General features: G+C 37.4%; 1 protein-coding gene across 1 annotated transcript; it reads right to left on the bottom strand.

Annotated features, from left to right (window-relative positions):
- Window positions 1-23,074: 23,074 nt before the first annotated feature.
- LOC149238384 (peroxidase 5-like) lies at window positions 23,075-24,773 on the bottom strand. Its single transcript, XM_089369545.1, has 4 exons — window positions 24,471-24,773; window positions 24,184-24,375; window positions 23,886-24,063; window positions 23,075-23,588 (listed from the first exon to the last, which is right to left on the bottom strand). The coding sequence occupies exons 1-4, from the start codon at window positions 24,771-24,773 to the stop codon at window positions 23,167-23,169; spliced, it is 1,095 nt and encodes a 364-aa protein (XP_089225671.1). The 3' UTR covers window positions 23,075-23,166.
- Window positions 24,774-25,007: the final 234 nt, after the last annotated feature.

Genomic DNA, 25,007 nt, shown 5'->3' with positions numbered 1-25,007 from the left:
AAAAAGACGTCTCAACATTTAAGATTTCAACCTCACCATTTGGAAGGTCATAAAAATCCACCATGTATTACATTAATGATAAACGATGTACACACTCGAGATTGGAAACAATAAATTCACCTTACTTATATAAGCCAGGAGAGCTAGCATACTCACCATGGTTACTCCCACATCATGTTAGTAAATATAGGGAGGAAAGCTTAATTATTTCCTTCCCTATTTCACCAAGAGTGCCAATAGGTAGACTTCTTTTCCATAGATAGTCTTATATTATGATGATAGAGCACAAATCCCTTACCTTTAGCTTTGTTGGCACCAGAATGATTAAGAAATATAAGGTCCTTTCCCAATTGAGGTAAGAAGGTGTTATGGATCCTTTGACTCCCAATCATGTTTCCTTTCCTAGGTCTCATTAGTGTTGGTTGTAGGTCACAATGTGCTTTGATAAAGAGAAAAGAATCCCATAAATTCATAGCAATTCACTTTAATATCATAACAATTAGTCATAATTTTATTTTCTTTTTCATATTAATAAAATAACAAAAATAACAATAAACCCTTCCTACATGGTAACCTAGCCACAAACTAGTATGTCTATGATTATTTCCTATTATTAAGGAATAATTATTATAAAAAAAAATTGATTAAAATGAAAGATTTTACTCATCGTTGTTCTGTTGTGTTGTTGTAGAGGATTATCTAATCATTCATCTTATACCACAATTTTTCCATTTATATACTTCCAAGCTACCTCCAAACTTCCCTAACCTTTACAGATGCATTAGCCACCTCCCCATCTACGCTTTGGAGTGAGATTTGTTTGTCGCTAGTCCATATTCGTTTGCCAGCTGATTTTGATTTCTCTATTTAGAATTAAGTGTTTCCTATCTACATGACATGCTACTTATATTTTTATGCTTTTATAATGTGAAGTGGGAAGGCAATAAAGAATGCCTTACCCAACAAATACAAATTCTATAGATAGCAAAGCATTTTCAAGCTTGAAATGGTGAGGATACCAACAAGCTACTATTATGAATGGGAGCGACAACTATTGAACACCACAACTAATTATGTAACAAATATAAATTATAAACTATGAATTTGATTTAAACATCTGGTGTTAGATAGTAATGCTAAATCTAATTCCAGCATTATTTTACCCAGAAAAATTAATTGAATGCTCCTTTTAACTTAGAAAAGTTATATGACTGTCGCTCACAGAAAAAAACGAAATAAAATCTTAAACTTGAAACTTAATCACTAAATAAAAATTATATGATTTTATCAAACTTCATAATTAATTTTCGTGCAAAACTAACCAACAAAAGCTTAAATCGATTGCTATAGCGAGCTCGAAGGGCAGGGCCTATTAAAGGATTAATTCGGATTTTCATTTACGAAAAGTGACCATTTAAAGTTATTCTCAGAAATTAATAGTAAATTAAAATTATTATTGTAAACAAAAAGAAAATAAATTGGAATTATCATGGGAAATAGAAGGTATCTTTTAGTTATTATTAGAAATTAAAGATATGATTACGCAGCAAAGATAAATTAAAGTTTAGGAAGAGTGCCGTCGGGTAAATACTTACATTTGCGGCTTGAGATTTGATTTGATTGGTGAATAACTAAGGCGGCGGAGACAGTGGGATATTCGATGGAGAAGCGTGCGGTTGGGTAATCGCCTTCTGAGGAGAGCGCCGCCGTTATGGGTGGAGTCACATGTGGACGTGATTTCTTCAGGCCATCCTTATTCCGATAATACCTGATTGCCGACTGACAGCAGTGATTTGTTATTCTTTGTTTTTTTCCAACTGAATAGATATTATTATAATATTTATTTTAGATTTTATATATTTTCGATTTATAATAATAATCTTTTGGGTTTATGGCATTAATCTTTTAGCTTATTAATTTTTCATGTTTTTAGTGTATAATATTATTCATAGAGTTTATAATATTGATCCTTGCATTTAATATAACTAGTTTATCCTAAGAAAGCAAGTATAGTGTCAAAGATACGATCACCTCCAATCTCCAAATTTAAGGATAAGTTATGGGATGATAAAGAGCTGGAGGGTAAAAGGAAGTTAAGATATTATAAGAAGGTGATCAACCACACCCTTGAGAACCAGATTTATCTTTATGTTTTCACGGGCTCAAAGAAAAATGTTAACATTGCTAAGATCATAACTAATTCTCATGAGCTTCAAAGTGAAACCTAACTGTGATCTACTCACAAGACTCCTTGGGAGGATATAATTTTTCTGGCTCTAACTCACATCCACTCTCATTTCGCTAACATCTCTCACACTTCCAATCTTCTTGACTTGTTAAGTCAACGCAACTATAGTGATCTTACTCACATCCACTCTCATTTCCCTACCATCTCTCACACTTCCAATCTTCTTGACTTGTTAAGTTAGCGCAACTATAGTGATCTTAGTGCTCTTCTTTCTCTTAGTGGATCATCATCATCATCATCATCATCACTTCTTTATTATTATTATTATTATACCTTTAATGTTTATATGTGTTTTTCAACCACATTTGTTAATGTGGTTGTGCATGTGATTGATAATATCAACCACATTTATTGAATAGAATGATTATAGATTAAAATTCATTGCTAGATGTTAATTATTAATTTGTGAATCGAGATAAATTGAATTTATAAACGAAACACGAAAGTTTCAATGTAGATTAAATTGTTAGGTAAGATAAAGACGTTTATGAATAACTCTCTTAGTGGATCATCATCATCATCATCACTTCTTTATTATTATTATTATAACTTTAATGTTTATATGTGTTTTCCAACCACATTTCTTAATGTGATTGTGCATGTGATTGATAATACCAACCACATTTTTTGAATAGAATGATTATAGATTAAAATTCATTGATAGATGTTAATTATTAATTTGTGAATTGAGATAAATTAAATTTATAAATGAAATAAGAAAGTTTTAATTTAAATTAAATTTTTAGATAAGATAAAGACGTTTATGAATAACATTATTGTGGTAAAACTAGAATTGATATCAGACTTTCTATTATGCCATAACATGAATCAAATATCTAAATTAGATAAAAATGTTTAAGATTAATATTATTATATTGAAATTAGGGTTTTATCAAATTTTTCTTATTTTACAACAATTATCAAATTTTATAGGATAAATTTTAATTTAATATTTTGTTTTAATCTTTTTCAACTTTTATATAATAAATAAATAAAATATTTACTAATTTTACATTTGTATTTGCAATGTACTTTTAAAATAAGTTATTATAATTAATTGTAATTTATTGGTTTTCATTTTTACCATTGTCATCAATTGAACTACCTCCAAAAAGAAACTATAATTAATTGTAAAAGTTACACAATATATTTATAAAAAAAAATGATCAACTCTAACATTATTTTTTAAAATTATTTCAAACAAATAATTAAAATATTTTTTTCACTTTATTTTTTTAAATAAAGGCTAATGGCCTAAAAAGTATCAACTATAACATCATTTTTTTAAATTATTTCAACCAAATAATTGAAATATTTTTTGGAATTTTATTTTTTTTAAATAAAGGCTAATTCTTGTATCAACTATAACATTATTTTTTTAAATTATTTCAACCAAATAATTGAAATATTTTTTGGAATTTTATTTTTTTTTAAATAAAGGCTAATTCTTGTTGGAAAACATTAATTCCAACCACCTGCATTAAATGTGTTGAGTCTAGTTTCTGTTGATTTGGGGTAGCATCAGATGTGCTCCAGCCACGAAAATTGGTGGAAAGGCTAAGGGACATAAAATCTCCAATACCCAGAAAGGGTTTGGGCAGATTCTAAACAGTTTGAAAGATATTAAAATAATTAATATTTTTAATGGAGTCCCTAAGTCTAAACTTAGGGAAAATAAAATATTAATGTGAATTAATATAAAACTATGTTAGAATAGTCCAAAAGTCATAGATCAAGCCAGATCTAATCTTGGCCGTTGATTAGTAATTTAATCTCGATCGTTGATTTGTCAACAAGAAAAGTATAAGAGGGGGTCTGAGAGTCACTTGGAAAACACACCAAGAGATCAAGATTTTGACTTTCTGGGGCTGGGTTTGCTGAGAAAGTTGAGAGAGTGATGTGGAATTGCAGTTGAGGGGAAGTGAATACAGAAGGAGAGAAGAAGAGATAGTGCCAAGAGGATCAGCGGAACATCCAGGAAAGCTGGCGCAGAGGGCAGAAGCCGGAACTGCCGGGAACAACTGGAACTGTCGAGAAAGCTGACACAGAGGGCAGAATCCGGAACTACCGAGATTTTTCTCTATTGGGTGAGCCAGATTTGGCACACATATTGTATTCTGAAATAGCTTAAAAAATCAAGCCCTCAAATAGCTTCACCGGTTTTCCCGCATTGGGTTTTTCCGGGGACATTAGCCAAAAAATAATGGTGTCATTTGTGTGTTTGTTTCTGTTTCCTTCAGTTGATGATCTGTAATGTGTTGAGCATGTACTTGTGTTTATTTTCAGTATGTACATGGTAAATAACTTGTTAATTAATCAGAACAAGTAGGAAGGAATAAATCAGAAAGTACATGGAAGGTTTCTAACTGTTAGACTTAGAAACTTCAACATGGTATCAGAGGGTGGTTGCAGATCACAGGAGAACTGAGGACATCAGCCGAGCAGAGCAGCAGCAGCAGAAAACAGTTGTCCCAAGTGACAGAAGTTGTTCCTAGCAACAAAACAGCAAGGAAGGGGTGACGCAGTGCCCGCGTCATCAAGTTCAGGCCAAGAAGAGGTTACGTAGAGGCTGAGGGAGGCAAAGATAGGCTCACACAGAGCCACAAAGAGGCCAGGAGGGCTGACACAGTTGGCCTAGGGAGCTAGTTTGTCGGTGTTGGGACTACGTAGAGCCTAGGAGCTCTCACCTTCAGGTTGCTGGGGTTTAGGAGGCTGTGGATAAGTTGCAAAGTGCAGTTGGTGGGGTATTGTTGTCAGAACAGTACCTAATAGGGCAAGGCCAAGGAGGAGGGAGTTGTTATCGATGGTTTCTAGCCAAGAAATCTAGATTAGTTGTGCAATTGCATAGACGATCATAGCAGGGGGCATCTCGACATCGGTAGAAGAATTTCCAGAAGGGAAATCGAGGCTCAAAGGGAGTCACATTGAGAACTTCCAAGAGGGAAGTAGAAGAGCAGCGGAATGGCACTACACGAAGTAAGAGACCATGACAGACTAGACGGAGCCTCAAACTTCGTAGTCTGGAAGACCAGAATCTTATCCGTACTTGACAGAAATCGTGTCAAGCACTTCACCTTAAAGACGATAGTGGTCCCAGTTAACCTAGCAGCAATGACATGTATGAGGAAGCAATGGCGAGGGCCAAGAGTATCATTCTTGATGGGGTCAAGGATCATATAGTACCACATATTACCAAGAAGAATACGACACGGGAGATGTGGGAGCCCCGGACCAAGTTGTATCAGCATACTTCCGTGCAGAGGAAGACGCTCCTAGAAAATCAACTGCGGTCATACCAGATGCAGAAGGGAGAACATATTAAAACCTTCCTTGGTCGATTGAACGAGATCCGAGATCAACTAACTTCCATAGGGGCCACACCAGTTCCAGAGTTGATGATGAGAATGGCCTTGAATGCAGTCTCAAAAGAATGGGAGGTGTTTGTCCAGAGCATACTTGGCAGGGCAACCCTTCTAGATTGGGAGGAAATGTGGGCAGCTCTTCACCAAGAAGAGATCAGGAGGGTGACCAAGACGGGAAGCAGTAGTAAGGGGACCAGAATCAAGAAGGAGGAGGAGGAGGAGGATGTTGCCCTAGCATCTGAGGGAAAGTAGAAGAAACGGAAGAAGAAGGACCTCTCCCAGGTCAATTGCTTCCATTGTGGGGAGCTAGGTCATTATGCGACCCAGTGTCCAAGGAAGAAGAGTAAGGGAGAGGTCTCCGAGACCGAGGCAACGCTAGCAAGGGCAGAGAAGGAAGTGGAGACAGACGTTGATTGTGCCATGAGTGCTCATGTGCCACTTCAAAAGAAGTTGGGAGACATCGAGCTGTAGTCAGGTGAACTACAGGCGATGAGGGGTAGGATCCTCGAGGTACCCAGCCTCTTGGATTAGACCTTGCTACGGGAACCCCGAAGAGGAGTAGCAGTATTGGCGATGTCAGCAGAGACAAATGCGGATGGAGCGACAGAGGGAGCTAAAGTGCAAGATTCCCAGGACAACACGAGGCTAACAGGCTGCAACGGTGCGAGAGGCACAGGAGTGTTTCACCAGTGCAGGATGGCACAGATAGGTTTGCATCGGTGATATATGCAAGGAGTTGTTGTAGCAGCGCAGAGGTCAGAGAGGGAGCACTTGTCAACAATAGAGGGAGCTTCAGCATCGGGAGTGTTTCTAGCCTGACAGAGATGTTAGAGTTGGGAGATTAGTTACTTACTTCTCAGTAACTAGGTTACAATGCAACAGTTAGCAGTGGTAGTGCTATGGGCAACACGATGCAGCATGATGAGAAGGGTTGCAGTGTAGATGCAACAGTGGCAGTGGCAGGGCCATGGGCAGTAGCACAGATGCAGATGGAGTTGCAGTACGGATGCAGTATTGGCAATGGTAGGGCCATGGGTAGTTGTACAGGATGTAGCAGTGCAGAGGATGTTGGGCAGCAGGCCTAGCATCAACACAGGGACCGATGCCGGATGATCAGAGTGATGCTCAGTGAGGAGTATTATTAGAGCGTAGTCCTCGCTAAGAGGGAGTGTTGATTTGGGGTAGGATCGGATGTGCTCTAGCCACAAAAATTGGTGGAGAGGCTAAGGCACATGAGATCACCAATACCCAGAAAGGGTTTGGGCACATTCTAAACAGTTTGGGAGATATTAAAATAATTAATATTTTTAGTGGAGTCCCTAAGTCTAAACTTAGGGAAATAAAATATTAATGTGAATTAATATAAAATTGTGTTAGAATGGTTCAAAAGTCATGGATCAAGCCAGATCTAATCTTAGCCGTTGATTAGGGACTTAATCTCGGCCGTTGATTTGTCAACGAGAAAAGTATAAGAGGAGGCTTGAGGGTCACTTGGAGAACACACCAAGAGATCAAGATTTCGACTTTCTCGGGTTGGGTTTGCTGAGAAAGTTGAGAGAGTGATCTGGAGTTGCAGCTGAGGGGTAGTGAATACAGAAGTAGAGAGACAGAGATAGTGTCGGGAGGATCAACGCAACATCCGGGAAAGCTAGAGCATAGGGAAAAAGTCGGAACTGCCGAGAAAGCTGATGTAGAGGGCAGAAGCCAGAACTGTCGGGAATAGCCAGAACTGCTGGGAACTGCCGGGAAAGCTGACGCAGGGGGTAGAGGGCAGAAGCCGAAACTACTGGGAATAGACGGAACTACCGGGAACTGACAGAACTGCTGGGAAAGCTGACGCAGAGAGCAAAAGCCAGAACTGTCGATATTTTTCTCTGTTGGGTGATCCGGATTTAGCACCCAGATTGTATTCTGAAACTGCTTAATAAATCAAACCCTCAAATAGCTACACCAGTTTTCCCGCATTGCGTTTTTCCGAGGACAATATTCCAAAAATAACGTTGTCATTTGTGTGCTTGTTTCTGTTTCCTTTAGTTGATGATCTATAATGTGTTGAGCATGTACTTGTGTTTATTTTCAGTATTTACATGGTAAATAACTTGTTAATTAATCAGAACAAGTAGGAAGGAATAAATCAGATAGTACATGGAGGGTTTCTAACTGTTAGACTTAGAAACTTCAATAGTTTCTTCTTGAGAATTCAGGAGATTATGTTGAGGCTTTTGGAGACTCCAGATAGCTTCCTTAAGAAGCCACTGACAACTAGAATCTAGAAACTTCATGAACATGTATAAAAGTCATTTGATTTCAATGTAAAGTTCAAGCTGTGTGTTGTGTTATTTGCGTTTTTTGATATGGTATCAGAGCTGAGGGTTTCGGTTTAGTTGCAGTGTTGTGGAGCCGTGACGTTGTATGTGGAGGATGCCACGGTTGGTGCAATCATGTGAAGATTGGTGAGGTTGTTTTGTGCCTGTTGATCGTCAGATTAGTCTGCTACGATGAAGAATTGGAGATTGTCACTGAGTGTTTTCTTTGTTTGTAGTGTTGTGTGCAAAAGAGCTCTGAGAGAGCCTGTTGTGTGCGTTGTTTAAGAGCTATGTGGAGAGCCCGTTGTGCAGAAAGTGTGAGACAACGTGAAGTTTCTTGCTGTGTTGAGTGTGCAAAGAGTGTGAGCTCTTGCTATGGTGGGAAAGCGACATAATCACAGTGAGTTGTGTGGAGCCCTAAGAGCTGGTTGAAGAGGGCGCTGTGTGTTGGAGTTGTATGTTTGTTCGAGTGCTAAGGTGTGTGCCAAGAGGAAGGTGTTAAGCTTGCAAGTCTTTAACAGTGTGAAGAGAGGAGACTTGTGTTTGGCTTGTGTTGTTTCTTTTTATGAATTGAAGAAGCCAATCATGGCTTTAGAAGTTGTTGTGTGGCGCATTAGTGCGACCGCATTGGTGAAGAGTCATATCGTTATGGTTGTTTCCAGCTATATGGGCCTTGGAAGAATCGAAGTGTAGGAGTGTGTGAACATTGGCCTGGCGAGCTTGGTGTGTTGAGTAATCTACTCACTTAGCGCAGTGGTGTTGGAACTTGGTGGATGCTGAGATTGTCGAAATTGTTGTGAGTTCTATTCTCTGATAGGAGAATGAGAGAACATGCGGTGAGCCTGGAGCAGTCCTATTAAAGAAATTGGAAGGGTTGCGGATCTCAGTGTTGGATGAAATTGATCTACTGCATGTGGAGTCACAAAGTGTAATTTGAAATCCCGCCTTGCGTGTTGTATTGTGCCTTTTGATATGTGGTTGAATGCCAACACTGTCAAAATATAAGCATTGTGTGTGGTCCTTTGTATTGTGTCTTGTGATATGTTGTTGGATGCCAACACTATCAGAAGATAAGCATTGCGTGTGGTTCTTGGAGCGTGGTTGGTGTGGCCTGTTGTGTAGACCTTGTTGGTGTTGATTGTGGAGTAAAAGCTTGTGGCTTAGTGTAGTGTGGCAGTGGAATTTTCTCAAAAGGTAGTATAATGTTTCTTAAATATGGCAAATGTTTTTTAAATATGGAAATTGTTTTTTAAATGCTCTATTTTTTTAACAACGTTGTATGAATTTTCTCAAAAGGCAGTATAATGTTTTTTTTTTTTTTTTTTAAATCTAGCAGGTGTTTTTTAAATTCTCTTTTATTTTAACAACATTGCATAAAACCAAAAAAGGAAAGAATTAAATACATTTACACAATGTCATTAAAGTTGTGAAAGCACCTTGCGTCAAAATATTTTGGAGACCTTTGAGTGGGATATTTCAAGTGGGTTTATTAAAAAAAGTTCTTTCATATCACGGAAATATTTATGTTTTTCCTTAAAAAAATATAATGGATTTGTTTACTGTATATGCCTCATGGTTTGAAGTGAGAATATGAAGGCATGATTATTGTTCGGGCTACTAGCCTTATGCTATCAACTTGAGTTTGTTGTTATGGTTGTTGTGTACACTAACAAAGGTATACAAAGTTTAGCTTTGCACAGTGTGAGTCGTGAAACCGCTGGTGATGCTTGGTGTGTGATGCCAATTATTTCTTTGGAAACAATGTTTGGTGTGAATTTGGTGTGAATTGAAGTGTTTTGAGGAGTGAGAGTTCATTGTTTGCTGCACATTTAGTTATGTGATAGAGTGATGGCTCAGAAAACGAGATTCAGATAATCACAGAGAAAATTGATATACTTGAAGAGAAAGAATGAAATGGCGGAAGCTGTAGAAGGATTTGAAATGTTTCCTGTTATTGAATTCATGCCTAATGAAGATATGAATAAACATGAAGAAACTGAACACATTGATGCAATATTGAAGCGATTTTAATACTAGTTCTCCCTACTTTCTCAGGTAAAAATTTTAAGATTTGGGAAATTAAAATGGAAGGGTTGCTTGGTTCAGTAGATTTATGGAAATTTCTCCAAGAAACTTCGATGAATTCTGATGATAAATGTAGAAGTGCAATAAATTACTTCTCATTATAGTAGCTCTAGATGAAAACATTTTGTCTAGTATTTTGCATGAATTTGGTGAAATACATAATGCAAACATATTTTGGGATGTTCTTGAAATGAAGTACAGTATGGAGGGGAGTGAGAAAATTGATGATGATGAAAGTGGTGTTGTTACAAATGATGATTGTGTTGTAAGCATCATAATTGGGATCAAGACTGAAAGTATGTCTGTAGCTAACAATAGAGTAGCATGTGATAGTGAGGAAACTCCCTTTGATGCAGAAACATATGAAATGAAATTTGATGAAAATTATGTATCTCACGAAGAGTGGTTCAATCTCATGCAAGAAAAGCATCTTATTGATGAGTTGTTGTTTGGTGAAAATAGTTCTCTACCTCCATACACAAATCAAAAGCAGGACAACATGTTTGCAACAACAAAGTTTATTAAAGAGGTTGAAGACATGAATCAAACAACTATGTCAGTGAAGAAATATGAAGGAAGTAAAGCTTTCTTAAAAGAGAAGAACAATGTAAACTTTGAAACAGGAACTGATACTGTTACCCATTTCGTAGAGATAGCAAAAAAGTGACCCGATTTTGAAAAGGGGCGATGCAGAACACACATATTTTTTTAGAGCATAGTTTTTGGCACTTTAATTTTTTTATGTACATTACGTTTTAGAATGTTAGTGATTTGCATGCTGATTTTAAAAAGTGGTGATTCTGCATCATGCCCTTTTTTTAAAAGACCTATTTTTTTACTTTAAATTTTATAATGTATGAATATAAATAATTATTTTCTAAATTTTAACAATTTTTTACACTTCAAATTTTTTAATGTATTAAGTGTGGATATTTTTTTTAAATGTTACATTTTTTTTAAATGTTACATTTTTTTTACACTTTAAAACTTTTTATGTCAATTTTTTTTTTACATTAAAAAAATAAATAAATAAATAATTGTGGTAAACCATAAAAGAATTTGGAAAAATAATAATAATAATAACAAAAACTACAAAAAAAAAACAAACAAACAAACAAAATAGATTTTAAAAAATTAGAAAATTAACAAAGAAAAATAAAATAAAAAACTACTAAAATAAAGATTAAAAACATTTAAAAAAAAAAAACCTTAAAAAACAAAACAAAACAAAAAAAACATTTAAAATTTAAAAAAATATAGGTATTATCAAATTTAAAAAAAAACAAAAACAAAAACAAAAACAACAACAACAACAACAACAACAACATATATTTTATTTAAAAAAACAAAAACATATAAAAAAATTTAAATTATATGCATTTTTGTTTTATTTTTTTTATAAAATATTTGTTTTATTTTTTTTAATATCAATTTATTTATTTTTTTTAATATCAATTTATTTATTTTTTAAATGGGTAAGTCTTGCCGCCGGGCCACCCAGGGTTGCGCCCCCACGGGCGACCAGGCGACGGCTAGGCGATTCCGGGGACGCACCCCCACGGGCGACCAGACGACGGCTAGGCGATTCCGGGGCCGTGCCCCACGGGCAATCGGCGGCTAGGCGATTCCCAAAATCGCCCAACCGCCGCCAGGCTGCCCGTGCAGGCGCGACCCTGGATGATTCCAGGAATCGCCCTGCCGCCACCCAACTACCTGTGGGGGCGCAACCGTGGGTGATTCCGGGAATCACCTGGATGCCCGTGGGGGTGCAGCCCTGGGCAGCACCGTTGCAAGACTTGTCCATTAAAAAAAAGAAAAGAAGAAAGAATATTTTATAAAAAAAAAATTAAAAAAATGCATATAATATTTTGTAACAAATAATATTTTTTTTTTTTTTAAAATTAAATGTTTTTAAAATACAATTTATTAAAAAAAATTATGATATAAAATTTAAAATGTTTTTGTTTTTGTTTTTTTTTTGAAATAAAAAATATGTTGGTTTTTTTTTTTTTTTTTTTTTTTGTTCTTTATTTTCTTAATTTGAAAATACTTATATTTTTTAAAACTTTAATTTATTTATATATATATATATATTTTAATTTGAATATGTGTGTGTTTTAATGTTTTTAATCTTTTTTTTTTTCTTTTTTTTTTTTTTTTAACACAGTCAAATACTTGTTATATTATAAAAAGCTGCAGCAGAGGGACAAGTCCCATTACAGATACTAGAGGAAGCAAAGTGGAATTGATCCAAAATGGGCGCGCAGTCCCTTGATCCAATTCACTAGGCTTGTTTTTTAAGACTTGGAAGGCAAACCGGCTATATTGCCGTATGAACTGACCTAGGAGCAAACAGTATTTACAATGCATAAGACATTTTCACCAGAACTGATTAACCGAATCATCAGGCGGCTGCTCTTTTTTATCGTTGTTCTTTGTTGAGGCCTCCCCTTGCATGCTTTGGTTCATAGATCTAATGTGGTTGATGGCTTCTTCCAAGTGGGTGCATTTCTCTTTGAGGCCTTCGATTTCCGCCTTCTGTTTTTCGAGCTTTTTCTTCTTTGATTTGTTCTCTGTCTGAACTTCTTCTTTGAGTTCGTTAAAATGCTTGATGAAGTGGGCAATCATGAAGCAGTGCGCCTTGCAGAGGGTGCAACTGCTATTGGTGACAACACGGTCCAAAGGATCTTCTGACATTGTAGACAGGTCTTGAGTAATCTTGGATATCTTGAGATAGAGCTTGATTAGCTTGCTACAGAGAGGAGAGTGAAGGTTAACAGAGATTCTGGAGGAAGAAGACAGGCAGATCAGGGAGTTGATGGAGGAGGGGCAGTTTAGAGGAGAGAGGATAATACGCAGAGCTCCAGAGATAAGAGGGGGCGGGAAGCAGAGAATCGAAAAGAGAGGGAGGAAGCAGCTTCTGCAGGGGGAAAATAGAACAAGGAAGAGAGCGAGGGATGAAAATGGAGATGATGAGGGACAGAGGTCTGCGAAACAGAGGCCGGCGGAGTTGAGAGAGCGTGAGGATGGTAGTAGAGATAATGAGGAACAAAGATCAGTGGAACAGAGGCCAGCGAAGTTGAATGAGGCTGGATCACAAAAACAACACAGATGTTAGAGAAAAGAACGAAAATACAATCCCGACAGACGGAAATTATACCTCGCAGAGCTGACTTTGAGGAGCTTCTTCGACTGAATAGCACCGGGGGCGATCTGGAGGAGGGACGACGGGAGCATGAGCCTTTGCCGAGAGAGCAGAAACCAACTGCAACACTGGACTGTCTGAACCAATGCACCACGGGCTGTTTATAAGCCCACTCAAACATCAGAGCCTCTGAAAGTGGATCGGACTGCTCTGAGATGTTCCTGTCCCGGATGTCAATTCGAATATTTCTTGAGCAGCCTCTGAGGATTGCGAAATGACTGTTGCCTAACTTCTGAGTGATCTTTTCACAAGACTCTTCCCGTTCCATTGTCCGGTACAGATTTTCCATTAGCCTGAGGATTTCCTTGACAGTGCTTGGGATGTGGGAATGGATGTTGTCAGTGAAGAGGGAATCAGACGTCCAGCTGCATGGACTGAAGAGAGATGCAGACTTTTTGTTGAGATGACTATTGGAGCCTTGGATCACGAGCTCGTCTGTGGGGAGGGGCGTCTTATGGGATTGATTTATCATATGTGTTGTTGTTCTCACGGACCTGCCCTACGGGTCTGGTGACTGCACTGTTGGCTAAAGAATCTGCCTTGGTATTATGATTCCTCATGACATGTTTGAATTGAATGATCCCCATCTGTTTAGAGTTTACCACAATCCTGTGCTTGATTCTGTTGAGGGCCTGATTTTTGAAGTCACCCCCTGATTCCATAGCTGCTATCATAATTGCCGAGTCGCCAATTATGACTGGATTTTTGGCTTGAAGATTTTTCAGGATGCAGGTACCTAGAAAAAGGCTATAGGCCTCTGCCATGTTGTTTGTCATATTTCCCAATCCCCATTCATAAGTGGTGATGACTTGTCCATTTTGATCTGTGATTATTCCCCCTGCTCCTGCTTGTCCGGGGTTGTTTTTGGAAGCGCCATCAAACTGAAGAGTGAAAGTCTTTTGTTCTTGAATCCACTGTTCTATTTCATTTTGAGTTCCCCTAAGTTTCCATTTTTTCTTCCCCTTACCTGACTTTGCTGGAGATTGTTTATTCTTTGAGTAGACCAACGGGAATTTATTATACCATTCTTCCTCTTCTTTCTGCCAGTTGGTGTGGTCGGTTTTTGTTACAGTGTTGGCACTTATCATTTCTGCAACTAGGCCCAGAGTTTTAGCCAGAGTAAGAGCTGGATTTGGCTTTTGGTTTTTGAAGATGCAGCTGTTCCTGGAGAGCCAAATTTTCCAACAGAGAGCAGAAGGAATGCATCTCCAGATTCGAGTAATTATGGCTTTGCCTTTTCTTGCGTAGGGATAACCTTTTTCCCAATTTCTATTAAGAGTTGTGAGCTGATCGAAGTTTTCTCTGGGGGACCTCAAAGGGCTGGTGATTTGGTGCCAGCAGTGTTGGGCAAAGGGGCAATCGAGGAATAAATGTTGACTGCTTTCCTCCTCCGAACAGCAGAGGCAGCACATTGAAGGACCTTGAATCCCTTTTTTTTTAGGTTTTCAGCAGTGAGGATCTTCCCTTTCAGGAGGGTCCACGCAAATTTTTTTATCTTTGGGAGGCATTCATTCTTCCAAACTGCTGACCGAAGGTTCCAATTATCTAGATTGTGGCTAGATTGGAGGAGTTGATACCCATCTTTTACTGTGAACTTTCCTCCACTTGGGTCCCAAACGAAGCTGTCTTGAGTGGATTTATTTGTTGGGGCAGCTCCCATCAACGTTCTCTTCAGATCTGCCCACTGATTTTTGAGATGATTTGGGAGAGGGAGGTCCCTCCAAGCAGACCAATTATTGTGGTCCCAAACCGAGATGTCATATAGGGAATGAATGCTTTTAGCCTCCATCCATAATTTCAGGGGTCTGAACTGCTAGAGATGGTTTCTTGGCTCCGAACCCATTATTCTGTCTGACCAAATATTTGTATATTTTCCATTTCCAAGGGACTTTGATATATGGTTTTTGATTTGGGTAATGACTTTTTTTATAAGTCTCCATGCAGGAATGCATGGTCTTTCCACTATCAAATCAGAGAGTACCATGGAGTGCTGCCCATTAAGGTATTTTTTTTAGAGCCTCAACCCACCAACTGCCTTTTTCCATTAGCATTCTCCACACAAGTTTGAAGCTCGTCGCTTTATTAGTTAGGCTTGGGATTTTGATGGATATGCCACTTTTTTCGAATGGGAGAATCACCTGTTCCCATCGGACCAAACTAAATTTTTTTGAATCTTGTTCCCTCCCTGCCAGAGAAAACCTTTCATAATTAGCTCCAATTGTTTGTGGATGCTTGCTGGAGCCAAAGTAACAGCGTACTGATATATAGGGAGGGCTGAAAAAAGAGCCTTAATGAGGATGATCTTGCCCACTAGATTTAACCATGACAGCCCCCAGCTTTGGAGAAGCCCTCTCATTTTTTCAATCTGCTTGTTCCAAATCTCAGACTTGACAACTTCCTTTGCCAAAGGAAGGCCAAGGTAGGAAAAGTGGCTCCAATTTATTTGGACTGGGATGTCCATGATTAGAGAGATTCTTTACATTACTTGGAGCAAGACATTCCAAGTGTATATCCTGCACTTTTTATTGTTAAGCATTCCCCCTTAAACAACCAGGAAGGTGTCCAGGATTCTCTTGAATCTCCTTGCAATTAAGCTTGAGGCTCCTCCTATTAAGAGAGTATCATCGGCAAAGAGCGAGTGATTTATTTCTTTTATTCCTCTCGCTATCCTTATGCCTATTATCTCCTTTTGTTTCCTTAGATTTTCCAAATGTATGCTTAAGGTTTCCGCCATGATGATGAAAAGGAAGGGTGAGAGGGGGCAGCCTTGTCTCAGTCCTCTGGAACTTCGGAAGTAGCGACTAGGCCTTCCATTGATTAGGGGAGTTGTCCAGGGATTTGAAATGCATTCCATAGTAATGTTTATAAATTTGTTGGATATTCCAAACTTCCGGAGAACAACTGCTAAAAATTGGAGATTGACCCTATCAAAGGCGTTTGCCATGTCAAGTTTTATGATCATACCTCTTTCATTTCTATGCAAACTGCTGTGTATTGCTTCTTGGACCAGAATGACATTATCCGATATTTGTCTTTTAGGGACAAATCCTCCTTGGTTCTCTGAAATGAGAGTGGGCAAGAGCTTTTTCAGTCTATTAGCCAATATTTTGGTGACGATTTTGTAGGAGACATTGCAGAGGGAAATGGGTCTGAAGCGATCAAAGGAGAGGGGGTTTGGTTCCTTGGGGATAAGCGCCAAATGGGAAGTTTTTGTATTTTCTCCCATCTTGGTTTTTTTGAAAATATTTTTGACCATCCTGATGAAATCTTTCTTTATTATATCCCAATGAGTCCTGTAAAAAGCAATTGTGAAGCCATCAGGCCCGGGAGCCTTGTCCGGCTGCATACTGCACACGGCTTCTCTAATTTCTTCCTCCGAGACTTCCTGTTCCAACTCGTTGTTTTGCTGCTCATTGATTTTACTTTCTACTGGTAGGAGGAAGTCCACGCTGTCCAGAGGCTGATAGTCAGCAGTTAAGAGAGATTTGAAGTAGTTGTGGGCTGCTTCTTTGATTTCCTCTTGCTCTCTTAATTCTTTACCCTCGGCAGTGATTTTGTCTATTTGATTTCCAGCTCTTCTGAGCTTGAGATTATTATGGAAGAAAGAAGTGTTTTTATCTCCTGCGCTGAGCCAGAGGCACCTCGATTTTTGTCTCAGCTCCTCTTCCTCTGCTCTGTTCTGCCTATATAATTCCCTGAAGATTTCGTTTTCCTGAGTTTTCTCTTCCTTTGAAGTTTGTTGAGCCTCCTTTTCCTGATTCCATTTTTCCAATTTCCTGTGTAGCTCGATTTTCTTATTTTTCTCTATTGTTGCATTCTCTTTTGCCCACTTTTTGATTGCTGATCTTATGAGTTTTAATTTGGATTCCCACACATAGTGGGGGGATCCAATGACTTCCATCTCCCAACTTTCTTTGATGATCTTGCGGAAATCCTCCTTGTTGTCCCAAATTTTATTATATTTGAATGGGATTGGGCCGAGATTTCCTATTCTATCTAGGATCAAGACCACTGGCTTATGATCTGAAGCTGTGGCATGGACGATCTTGCTTTTTATTGAGGAGAATCTTGCTGCTATACTTTCATGGATTAAGATCCTGTCAAGTCTTTCTTTGATATTGTGTGCTCCTGCTCTCTTATTGCTCCATGTAAATTTTCCATTGCATGGTGGGATGTCGATGAGTTTATAGGATTCTATTATTTCTTCCAGAGCGTCTCTTGATGGATCAGCAAGATATTTTCCTCCTATTTTTTCTTCAATGTTTCTTATTAAGTTCAAGTCACCACCCAGAACTGCCTTCCTATTTTGACATGCCTGCAACTCTGATTTGATAGAATCCCAACAGTATGCTTTGTCCCTGTAATGATTTGGAGCATAAATGTTGAGCACGGTAAATTCTTCATTTGTGTTTTTATTTTTGAAGTCCGTTCTGACCCACCAGTAAGTTGATTTTTGACTGATGAGGTCCCATTTTCTCTTGTTCCACAATGTGCCTATTCCTCTTGAGGCACCCAGTGAGTCTGTTGCTGTTCCTTCAAAGCTTTTGTATCTTTTTGTAAATTTTTGAAAGTCTTGGTTGGACATTTTGGTCTCTTGGATCAGAAAGAAATCTGGCTGCTCTTGGCTGATAATATCCCGGGCTGCGTTGGATTTTAGAGAGGAGCCCAGGCCCCTGCAATTCCAAGAGACCAATATCATTACTTACTGGGTTTTTGGTGAGCCCCACTCTTCTCCTTTATCTTTTCCCCACTTCCTCTTTGCTTGGCCAAAAAAGAGTCCATCGGTTGTTGAGTGCCTGTGGCCATTTCTTTAGCTGTTGTTTCATCTCTTATTTCTTTATTTGATTTCCTGCCTGTTTTTTTTGGTGGCTCTGAGATGTAGCTTGCTTCTTTGACTTTGTTTCTAGTTAGGATACGGTCTATGGTGGGAGGGGGTGAGGGGAGGATCTGAGAAGGGGAGTGAATGACTGCTAGAGCAGTGACTAGAGGTGGAGAAAGGGGGGAGGATGGATCTTCATCCTCTAGGGATTCAAAGGGATTTGAAGTGGAGGGTAAAGGTTGAGTCGAATTGGGAGGGGGAGGCAGGGGAGCTGCATGGAAATCTAGGGGAGGCTTTGGTTTAGGGCCTAGCTGTTTGGGGTTTGATTTCTTTTTTTTGACTTGTTCCCATGTGTCTTCACTAGCTTCAGCATTTTCATTTGTTTCATTTTCCTTTAGTTTACTACACCTATTAGCAAAATGACCATATTCATGGCATACCTTGCATTTGAACGGGATTTGTTCATAGTCCAGCTGCTGAATATGGGTCCATTGGTCCACTTTGATCTTGATTGCTTCCGGGAGGCCCTTTCCTAAGTCGACTTCAACACAGATCCTTGCACAGGCATGCATGTTATCCTTTGGTTCGCATCTGTCGATGTATTTTCCAACCGCGTTCCCAATGGCTTTAACTGATTCATCTCCCCAGCAATGTAGAGGGAGATGGGGCAAACGAACCCAAACTGGGACTGCATTAGGTATATCCATTTCAGGGTCGAAGTCAGGGGACCATCTGTTCAGGTAAAGACCTCTCGAATCCATGAAGTAGGGGCCATTTCTGAAGATGAGATTCCGGTCTTCTTTGGTTTCAAAGAGAAAAGTATAGTAACCCCTTCCACAGAATCTTATGGCGATTTTCCCTTGGATATTCGCATTCCAGTTGCGTTCCACCCATTTCTGAACAGCTCTGGGAGAGGGCCACAGGCCAGTAAATTGTCCAACCAGACCTCTCTCTGCTAGAGAGATCGCTGCCTTCCTTGGGAGACTAGGAGGAAGGGAGATTTCTGGGATGTCAGCCAGTTTCTTAACGAACTTTGAAGCTGTAGGTTTGTTTCTAGTGGTTGCATTTTCAGAAATGAGAGAGGCAAAAATCTCAGCCTGATCTTCATTGTCTTGCATCTGAGAGGGATCATTCCCAGCCATGAAAAGGTCAGGAGGAAGCCAGACGCAGCTCTGGCCAAAAGAAGGGGGCGGGGGCCGACTGCGGGGGAGTCGAGGAGGAATGCAGAAGGCCCAGCAGCAGGGGCTGCCAGGCGGGAGGCCTGCGGAGGGCCGCAGGAGGCAAAGTTACAGAGGCGCGGGAGCTCCTATTCAAAAAAACGCACGATCGTTTTTAATCTTTATTTTAGTAATTTATATATATATATATATATATATTTGTTTTTTTTTTAATCTACTTTGTTTTAAATTTTAATTTTTTTTTCTAGTTTTTATATATACTTTTTTAAAATTTTTCTATTTTTACTTACTTAATTTTATAGTTTTTTTTTTTTTAAATTTCCCATTTTTTTTATAGTTAATTTTTTTTTTAATTGTATATTTGAATTTTTTATTTTATTTTATGTTTTGTTTTTAATATATATTTTTATTTACGTTTTGCAATTTTTTTTATTTATTTTTGGGTTTTTTTACATTGTTTTAATTTTTTGTTTTATTTTTAATTTTATGTTTTCATTATTCTTTTGAAATTTTAATGTTTTTCCAAGTCATGATAAAAACTTTCACACCATTATTTTAAAATGTTGAAAATTTACTTTAGAAAAAAATAAAGTGTTATTTCAGTGTCAACGCTTTTCATTTCGAGGGTGTTTTTTGCATAATTTTTGCACATAAAAATTTGGTTTTACTGACTTTTTTTTTTAAATGTTGAAAATTTACCCTAAAAAAATGTCATCATTTCAGTATCAACACTTTTCATTTTCAGGGTGTTTTTTGCACAAAAAAAATCATTTTCACTGCCATTTTTAAAACATGTTCAAAATTGACCCTAAAAAAGAAACCATCGTTGTAGTATAGACACTTTTCTTTTTAGCACTGTTTTTCATGTTTTTTCGGGGTTTTTTTGCCAGAGTTTCCGTTTTGAGTTTATATTTCCCATTTCAAAGTTTACATTGTTGAAGGATGACAATGGTTCTTTTCATAGCATTGCTTTTAAGCGTGCATATATTGATAGCCAAGAATAAGTAATAAATAAGAAATTGCAAGCATTAAGTACAAACATCACTGGCAAGAATGTGAAGCAATATTGAATACAAATAATGTGTTTATAGTTCCCGTTTCAAAGTTTACATTGTTGAAGGATGACAATGGTTCTTTTTATAGCGTTGCTTTTAAGTGTGCAGATATTGATAGCCAAAAAGAAGTGATAAAGAAAAAATTGCAAGAATTAAGTACAAACATAACTGGCAAGAACGTGAAGCAATGTTGAATACAAATAATGTTAACCCGCAATCAAGAAAAGAGAATCTCCATCACTATTTTATGGTAAGAAAGGTGAAAATGAAATTGCATCAACAAATGAAAAAGCATGGACCCTTTAGCAAGAAGGAAAAAATGAAAGATGTGTTATGAAATGGTGTGTGGTAGAAAATTCAAACTATGTTGTAAGCTTAGCTGAAACTTAGAGCAGCATGAATGTCAATTAAGAGTATGTTTGTGTCTTATGAATTGTGCTATAGGATATTTTGTGTATTTATCTTATGGTTGGAATTAAAGAGAAATGTTGAAAAACATTAATTCCAACCACCTGCATTAAATGCATTGAGTCTAGTTTCTTGTCAAAAATTCAAAAAATTGTATTGAGACTTCTCACAACTTTAAATAGCTTCCTTAAAAAGCTACCCACAACTAAAATCTAGAAACTTCATCAACATGTATAAAAGTCATTTGATGTCAATGTAAAGTTCAAGTTGTGTGTTGTATTATTTGTGTTTTCTGATCGACAAATGATTTGCTGAGAGGAGAGTGCGGTTGTAATGGTCAGAGTCAGATAGGGACGTGATTAAGAGTCTATGTAAATAGATACTTTCAATGTAAACTATAAAAGTTTTTTTTTAAATATAATCAGAGGTGATTCATATTTGATAACCTGTTTTGATTATTTTATTCAAATACTTGACATGGTTGGTTGTGGTTTATCAGATTTCTATATGTTTTTTAAATTTATAATTAAGATAAATGCGTAGATTGAGGTAATGTGATGCTAACAACAAAATCTGGAGTGTGATAATACAGATAAATTCAGAGTGTGGGGGCGCAAGGCCGATTGTGACAACTAAATTTGTGAGCACGCGTAAGGCGTGGAGTTTGAAGACATTGAATGTGAGGAAATCGTCAGGGATGACAGGATGATAATGGAAGCTCAAAAGAGTCATGAATATCTCTATAGGAAGGATGAGGAAATAGGTAGGTTTCTTGTTTTACAAATAAGGAGTCTTATACATTAATTTGGTGTAGAGGTTTTTTTTTTTTAACAACGTGGGGGATCGATAACTGCCAAACTTCTAAGAAAGCTGAAACTCCAGCGAGTGGGGAGTCTACTCCTTGAGCCGTAGGACAATACACTCAATGTGATTTGAAACCTGACCTAGGGGTTTTACCTAGGGAACCCAGCAGCCTCACCACACATCACTATATAATATCATATAGTTTTTATTCGCAGTTAAATAGCTACAGAGAAATAAATTTCTTGTAGCATAAACAAAAAGGTCTTATACACCAATTTGATGTCTTGTTTGACAATAATATTAAAATTAGATAATAGCTAATTAATTTTTTTATAAAAAAAACTGAGAATGAAAACTATTCGTGAAAATTTATATTCGTTATCGGTATTAAAAAATTTAACTTTATTGGAAAAAAAAAAATAACATGAGCAGTCAATTACGCAAGTTTAATTTTTACTACTAAAATTAAAATTTTATATTGATAGGGAAAAGGTTAATTCAAAGAAATTAGACGCTGAACCTTAAATCAATAATAAACGAAATATCAGACCGATTAATTGAGGAGAGTTTAACATAGCCCAATAATGTCGGGATAAACGATAAGAATTGAGTGGGTAAAATCTAAGATTAATAGTGTTATATCAAAATTAGGGTTGAGATAATATTTTTTCATGATATTTTCCTTATTTTATAATAATTATTAAATTTTATTTAATAAATCTTAATTCAAGCTTTTTTTCCTTAATCTTATTTCACATTTACTCTATAGATAAATAGATATTTACTAATTTCATATTTATTTCCAAATTATAAATAATTACTCATGATACTTTAAATAAATATATTTTAATCAAATATTTAAAATAACCTTTTAAAAAATGAACCAAGTAATTAATAATTTTTTTCCTCAATTTAAATGAGATAGAAAAAAGGTAATATATTCTCAACTGAAATGTTATTTTTCTATTTAAATTTCCCATAATAAGAAAAATAAAGGAAGATAAATATATTTTTACATTATTATATAAAAGTATAATAATGAGAATTTTAAATTAGTTTAATAAGAACTTTGTAAATTATTTTTATAAAAAATATAAAATAACAAATAAAATAAAATTAATTGTTTTAACTATCCAAAAATTATCCTGAATTTATTTCATAAATTTGAATCTTAAAAAGATTGAATTTATTTCATAAATTTGAATCTTAAAAAGATTGAATTGTAAAAAGCAAAGAAAACAGGGAACAGAGAACTAATGATCTTATAAATTATTTTTAGTTTGGTGAACCTTAAAATATCATATCATTTCACAAATATTAATTCTAAGATTCATTTCACAAATATTAACTCTAAATGTTATAAGGAAAAATTATTTATAAACAGATGGCCGATGCCACAGACCTGAACACACGTCACTCAATAATCGATCCTTCACTTAAAAAATCGAATACAAAGATTTTATTAAGAGGAAAACAAATACAAGAAAGAACTCTGGCATACATGATCACTCATCAAATGCGAAGACTTTCTTCTTAGAGCTAACTAAGAGGAAAACAAATAACAGGTAAAACTCGTGAGAGTAGTACGTGTTTTATTGGTGAAAGAAGAATATAAGAATGGCGGGGTTATGCAGCACCAGGAGTGAGTGAGGATGATGAATTATTTTAGATCTCAAAGAGCTTATGAGGGCTTAGATTAGCTGTTAATGACCCTGCAGTTGTGCCGGATTTCTCCCTCATTCCCACTTAATACGCTGATCTTTCCCATCTTAACCATCGCTGCACCAAAACTTAGCTGCCACCTGCGCAGGTTATAGCGCCCCGAGTTTGCATTCACCACATTGTTGGTGTTTGGATCTGTCAACAGAGTTGCATCGGAGGTAAACAAACCGCGATTCCTTTTCAGCTCGTCGTAGTACACATTGTCTAGGCTGTTGGGCGTCATAATCTCCATGGGAACTGTCGTTTTCACGTTGCTGGGGCTTCCTTGGGGACAGCGTGCCTTGAGCATGTTAGCATAATTAGGATCCAGAGATGGGTCCGTCTGAAAAGTAGCGTTGAAGTTGTAGAGCCTGCTTACGAATGAGGAGCAGTGAGACACGCCAATTGTGTGTGCTCCTGCATGCACCCACCCACAGGTGAACATTGCAAATTACAATGATGAACATTTATATAACGACTTCATGATATTGGAGTTAGTTTAAATTGTTATGATTTAGATTTGAAATCCCTCCACCTCAAGAAAATTAACGATTTATGTTCTTCAAAATACTCAATATTTAAAACTTCAACATCTTCATTAATAACTTTTTCCAAGACTTATTTTTAACGATTAAAAACACCACATTACCACTGGGACTGGTCTTTGTTTGCAATAGAGTGTGTTAATAAACATTCACAATAATTAGTACGTACCAGAGAGTATGACCATCTCTTCCTGTGAGAAACCTTTGGTTGCAAAGATTTGGGTTAGCTGCGTTACATTGAAAAATGGGGGAGGTAGGTTTCCCACGATATCTGAAGCGCGTGAAATTCTTCCATCCCTCCGTCCAGCCGGAACATCCCAACTGAGACCATACCCATATGGAGATGCCTGCCAACATTTATGAGAAAATCAGTGGCCCTCCAATATTGCGTACCGGTTAGTTTGTAGGTATTTGTGGTGCAGGACTTTTGCAACAAAATTGTGAGCGAAAGAAGACAATATAATTACCAGCTTTGCGCTATCTCTGGCAGCAAATGCGAGGATGTCTGCGCAAGAAACAGTGTTTGGGCAGACCTCCTCTAATCTTGATTTCGCTGCATCAATGACATCAAATCCGTGAAGACTCGGATTGTTAGCTGGACTATCCTTCTCTGCGGTGTTGTTGGCAATGGAGTCTATGAGAACAGACCCATCGCATCCCTGAAAGCAATAGGTGATAAAGTATTAGCAGAGGCACGAGAAAATGTTGATAAATTTACGTATGGTATGATGGATTAATGAGTATTGCGCCTTACCCTGACGAAACAATCATGGAAATGCATTCGAATGAGTCCAGGAGCTACTCCACTGTTTTTCATGTATGCATTTCGCACAGCCTCAAACACAATGGATTCTGCACCTGGACAACTCCAACGGTAGAAACCCACTCTAGGTTGATCACTATAAAAACCCGGTGCTTTAAACTCTCCATTTCGGAGGTTCTGACCACCCACTATTTCATTAACAACTCCAAGGTCTAAGCTTAGTGCAACGGCAGCTAAGGCCCAAAATAATAGGAGGAGGGCTGATTTACAGTGCTGATGATGAAGCTTCGCCATTGGCGTTTCAAGACACTAAAAGTGGAGGGGCACGGAGAATTGATGTTAAGCGATAGCGCTATAGAAGGTTGAGAAAGAAACGAGTATGAGAATTTGAATGTGAAGGTATGTATTTATATGGATGGATGGGTATTGTACTTGTGGATGCAGGGTCAATTCTCAGTGCGCGAGTTTCGAATCGTGAAAAGTGAGAGATATTAGGTAGGAATTGGTCTTGGTAAGGCGAACATGGTT

The sequence above is a fragment of the Pinus tabuliformis genome, chromosome 8 (assembly GCF_031772625.1).
Source record: "Pinus tabuliformis cultivar Carrire ecotype Pingquan chromosome 8, CPIR1, whole genome shotgun sequence".
NCBI lineage: Eukaryota > Viridiplantae > Streptophyta > Pinopsida > Pinales > Pinaceae > Pinus > Pinus tabuliformis.
Note: the sequence above shows the minus strand (reverse complement) of the source record. Positions and strands in the feature narration are given on the sequence as shown.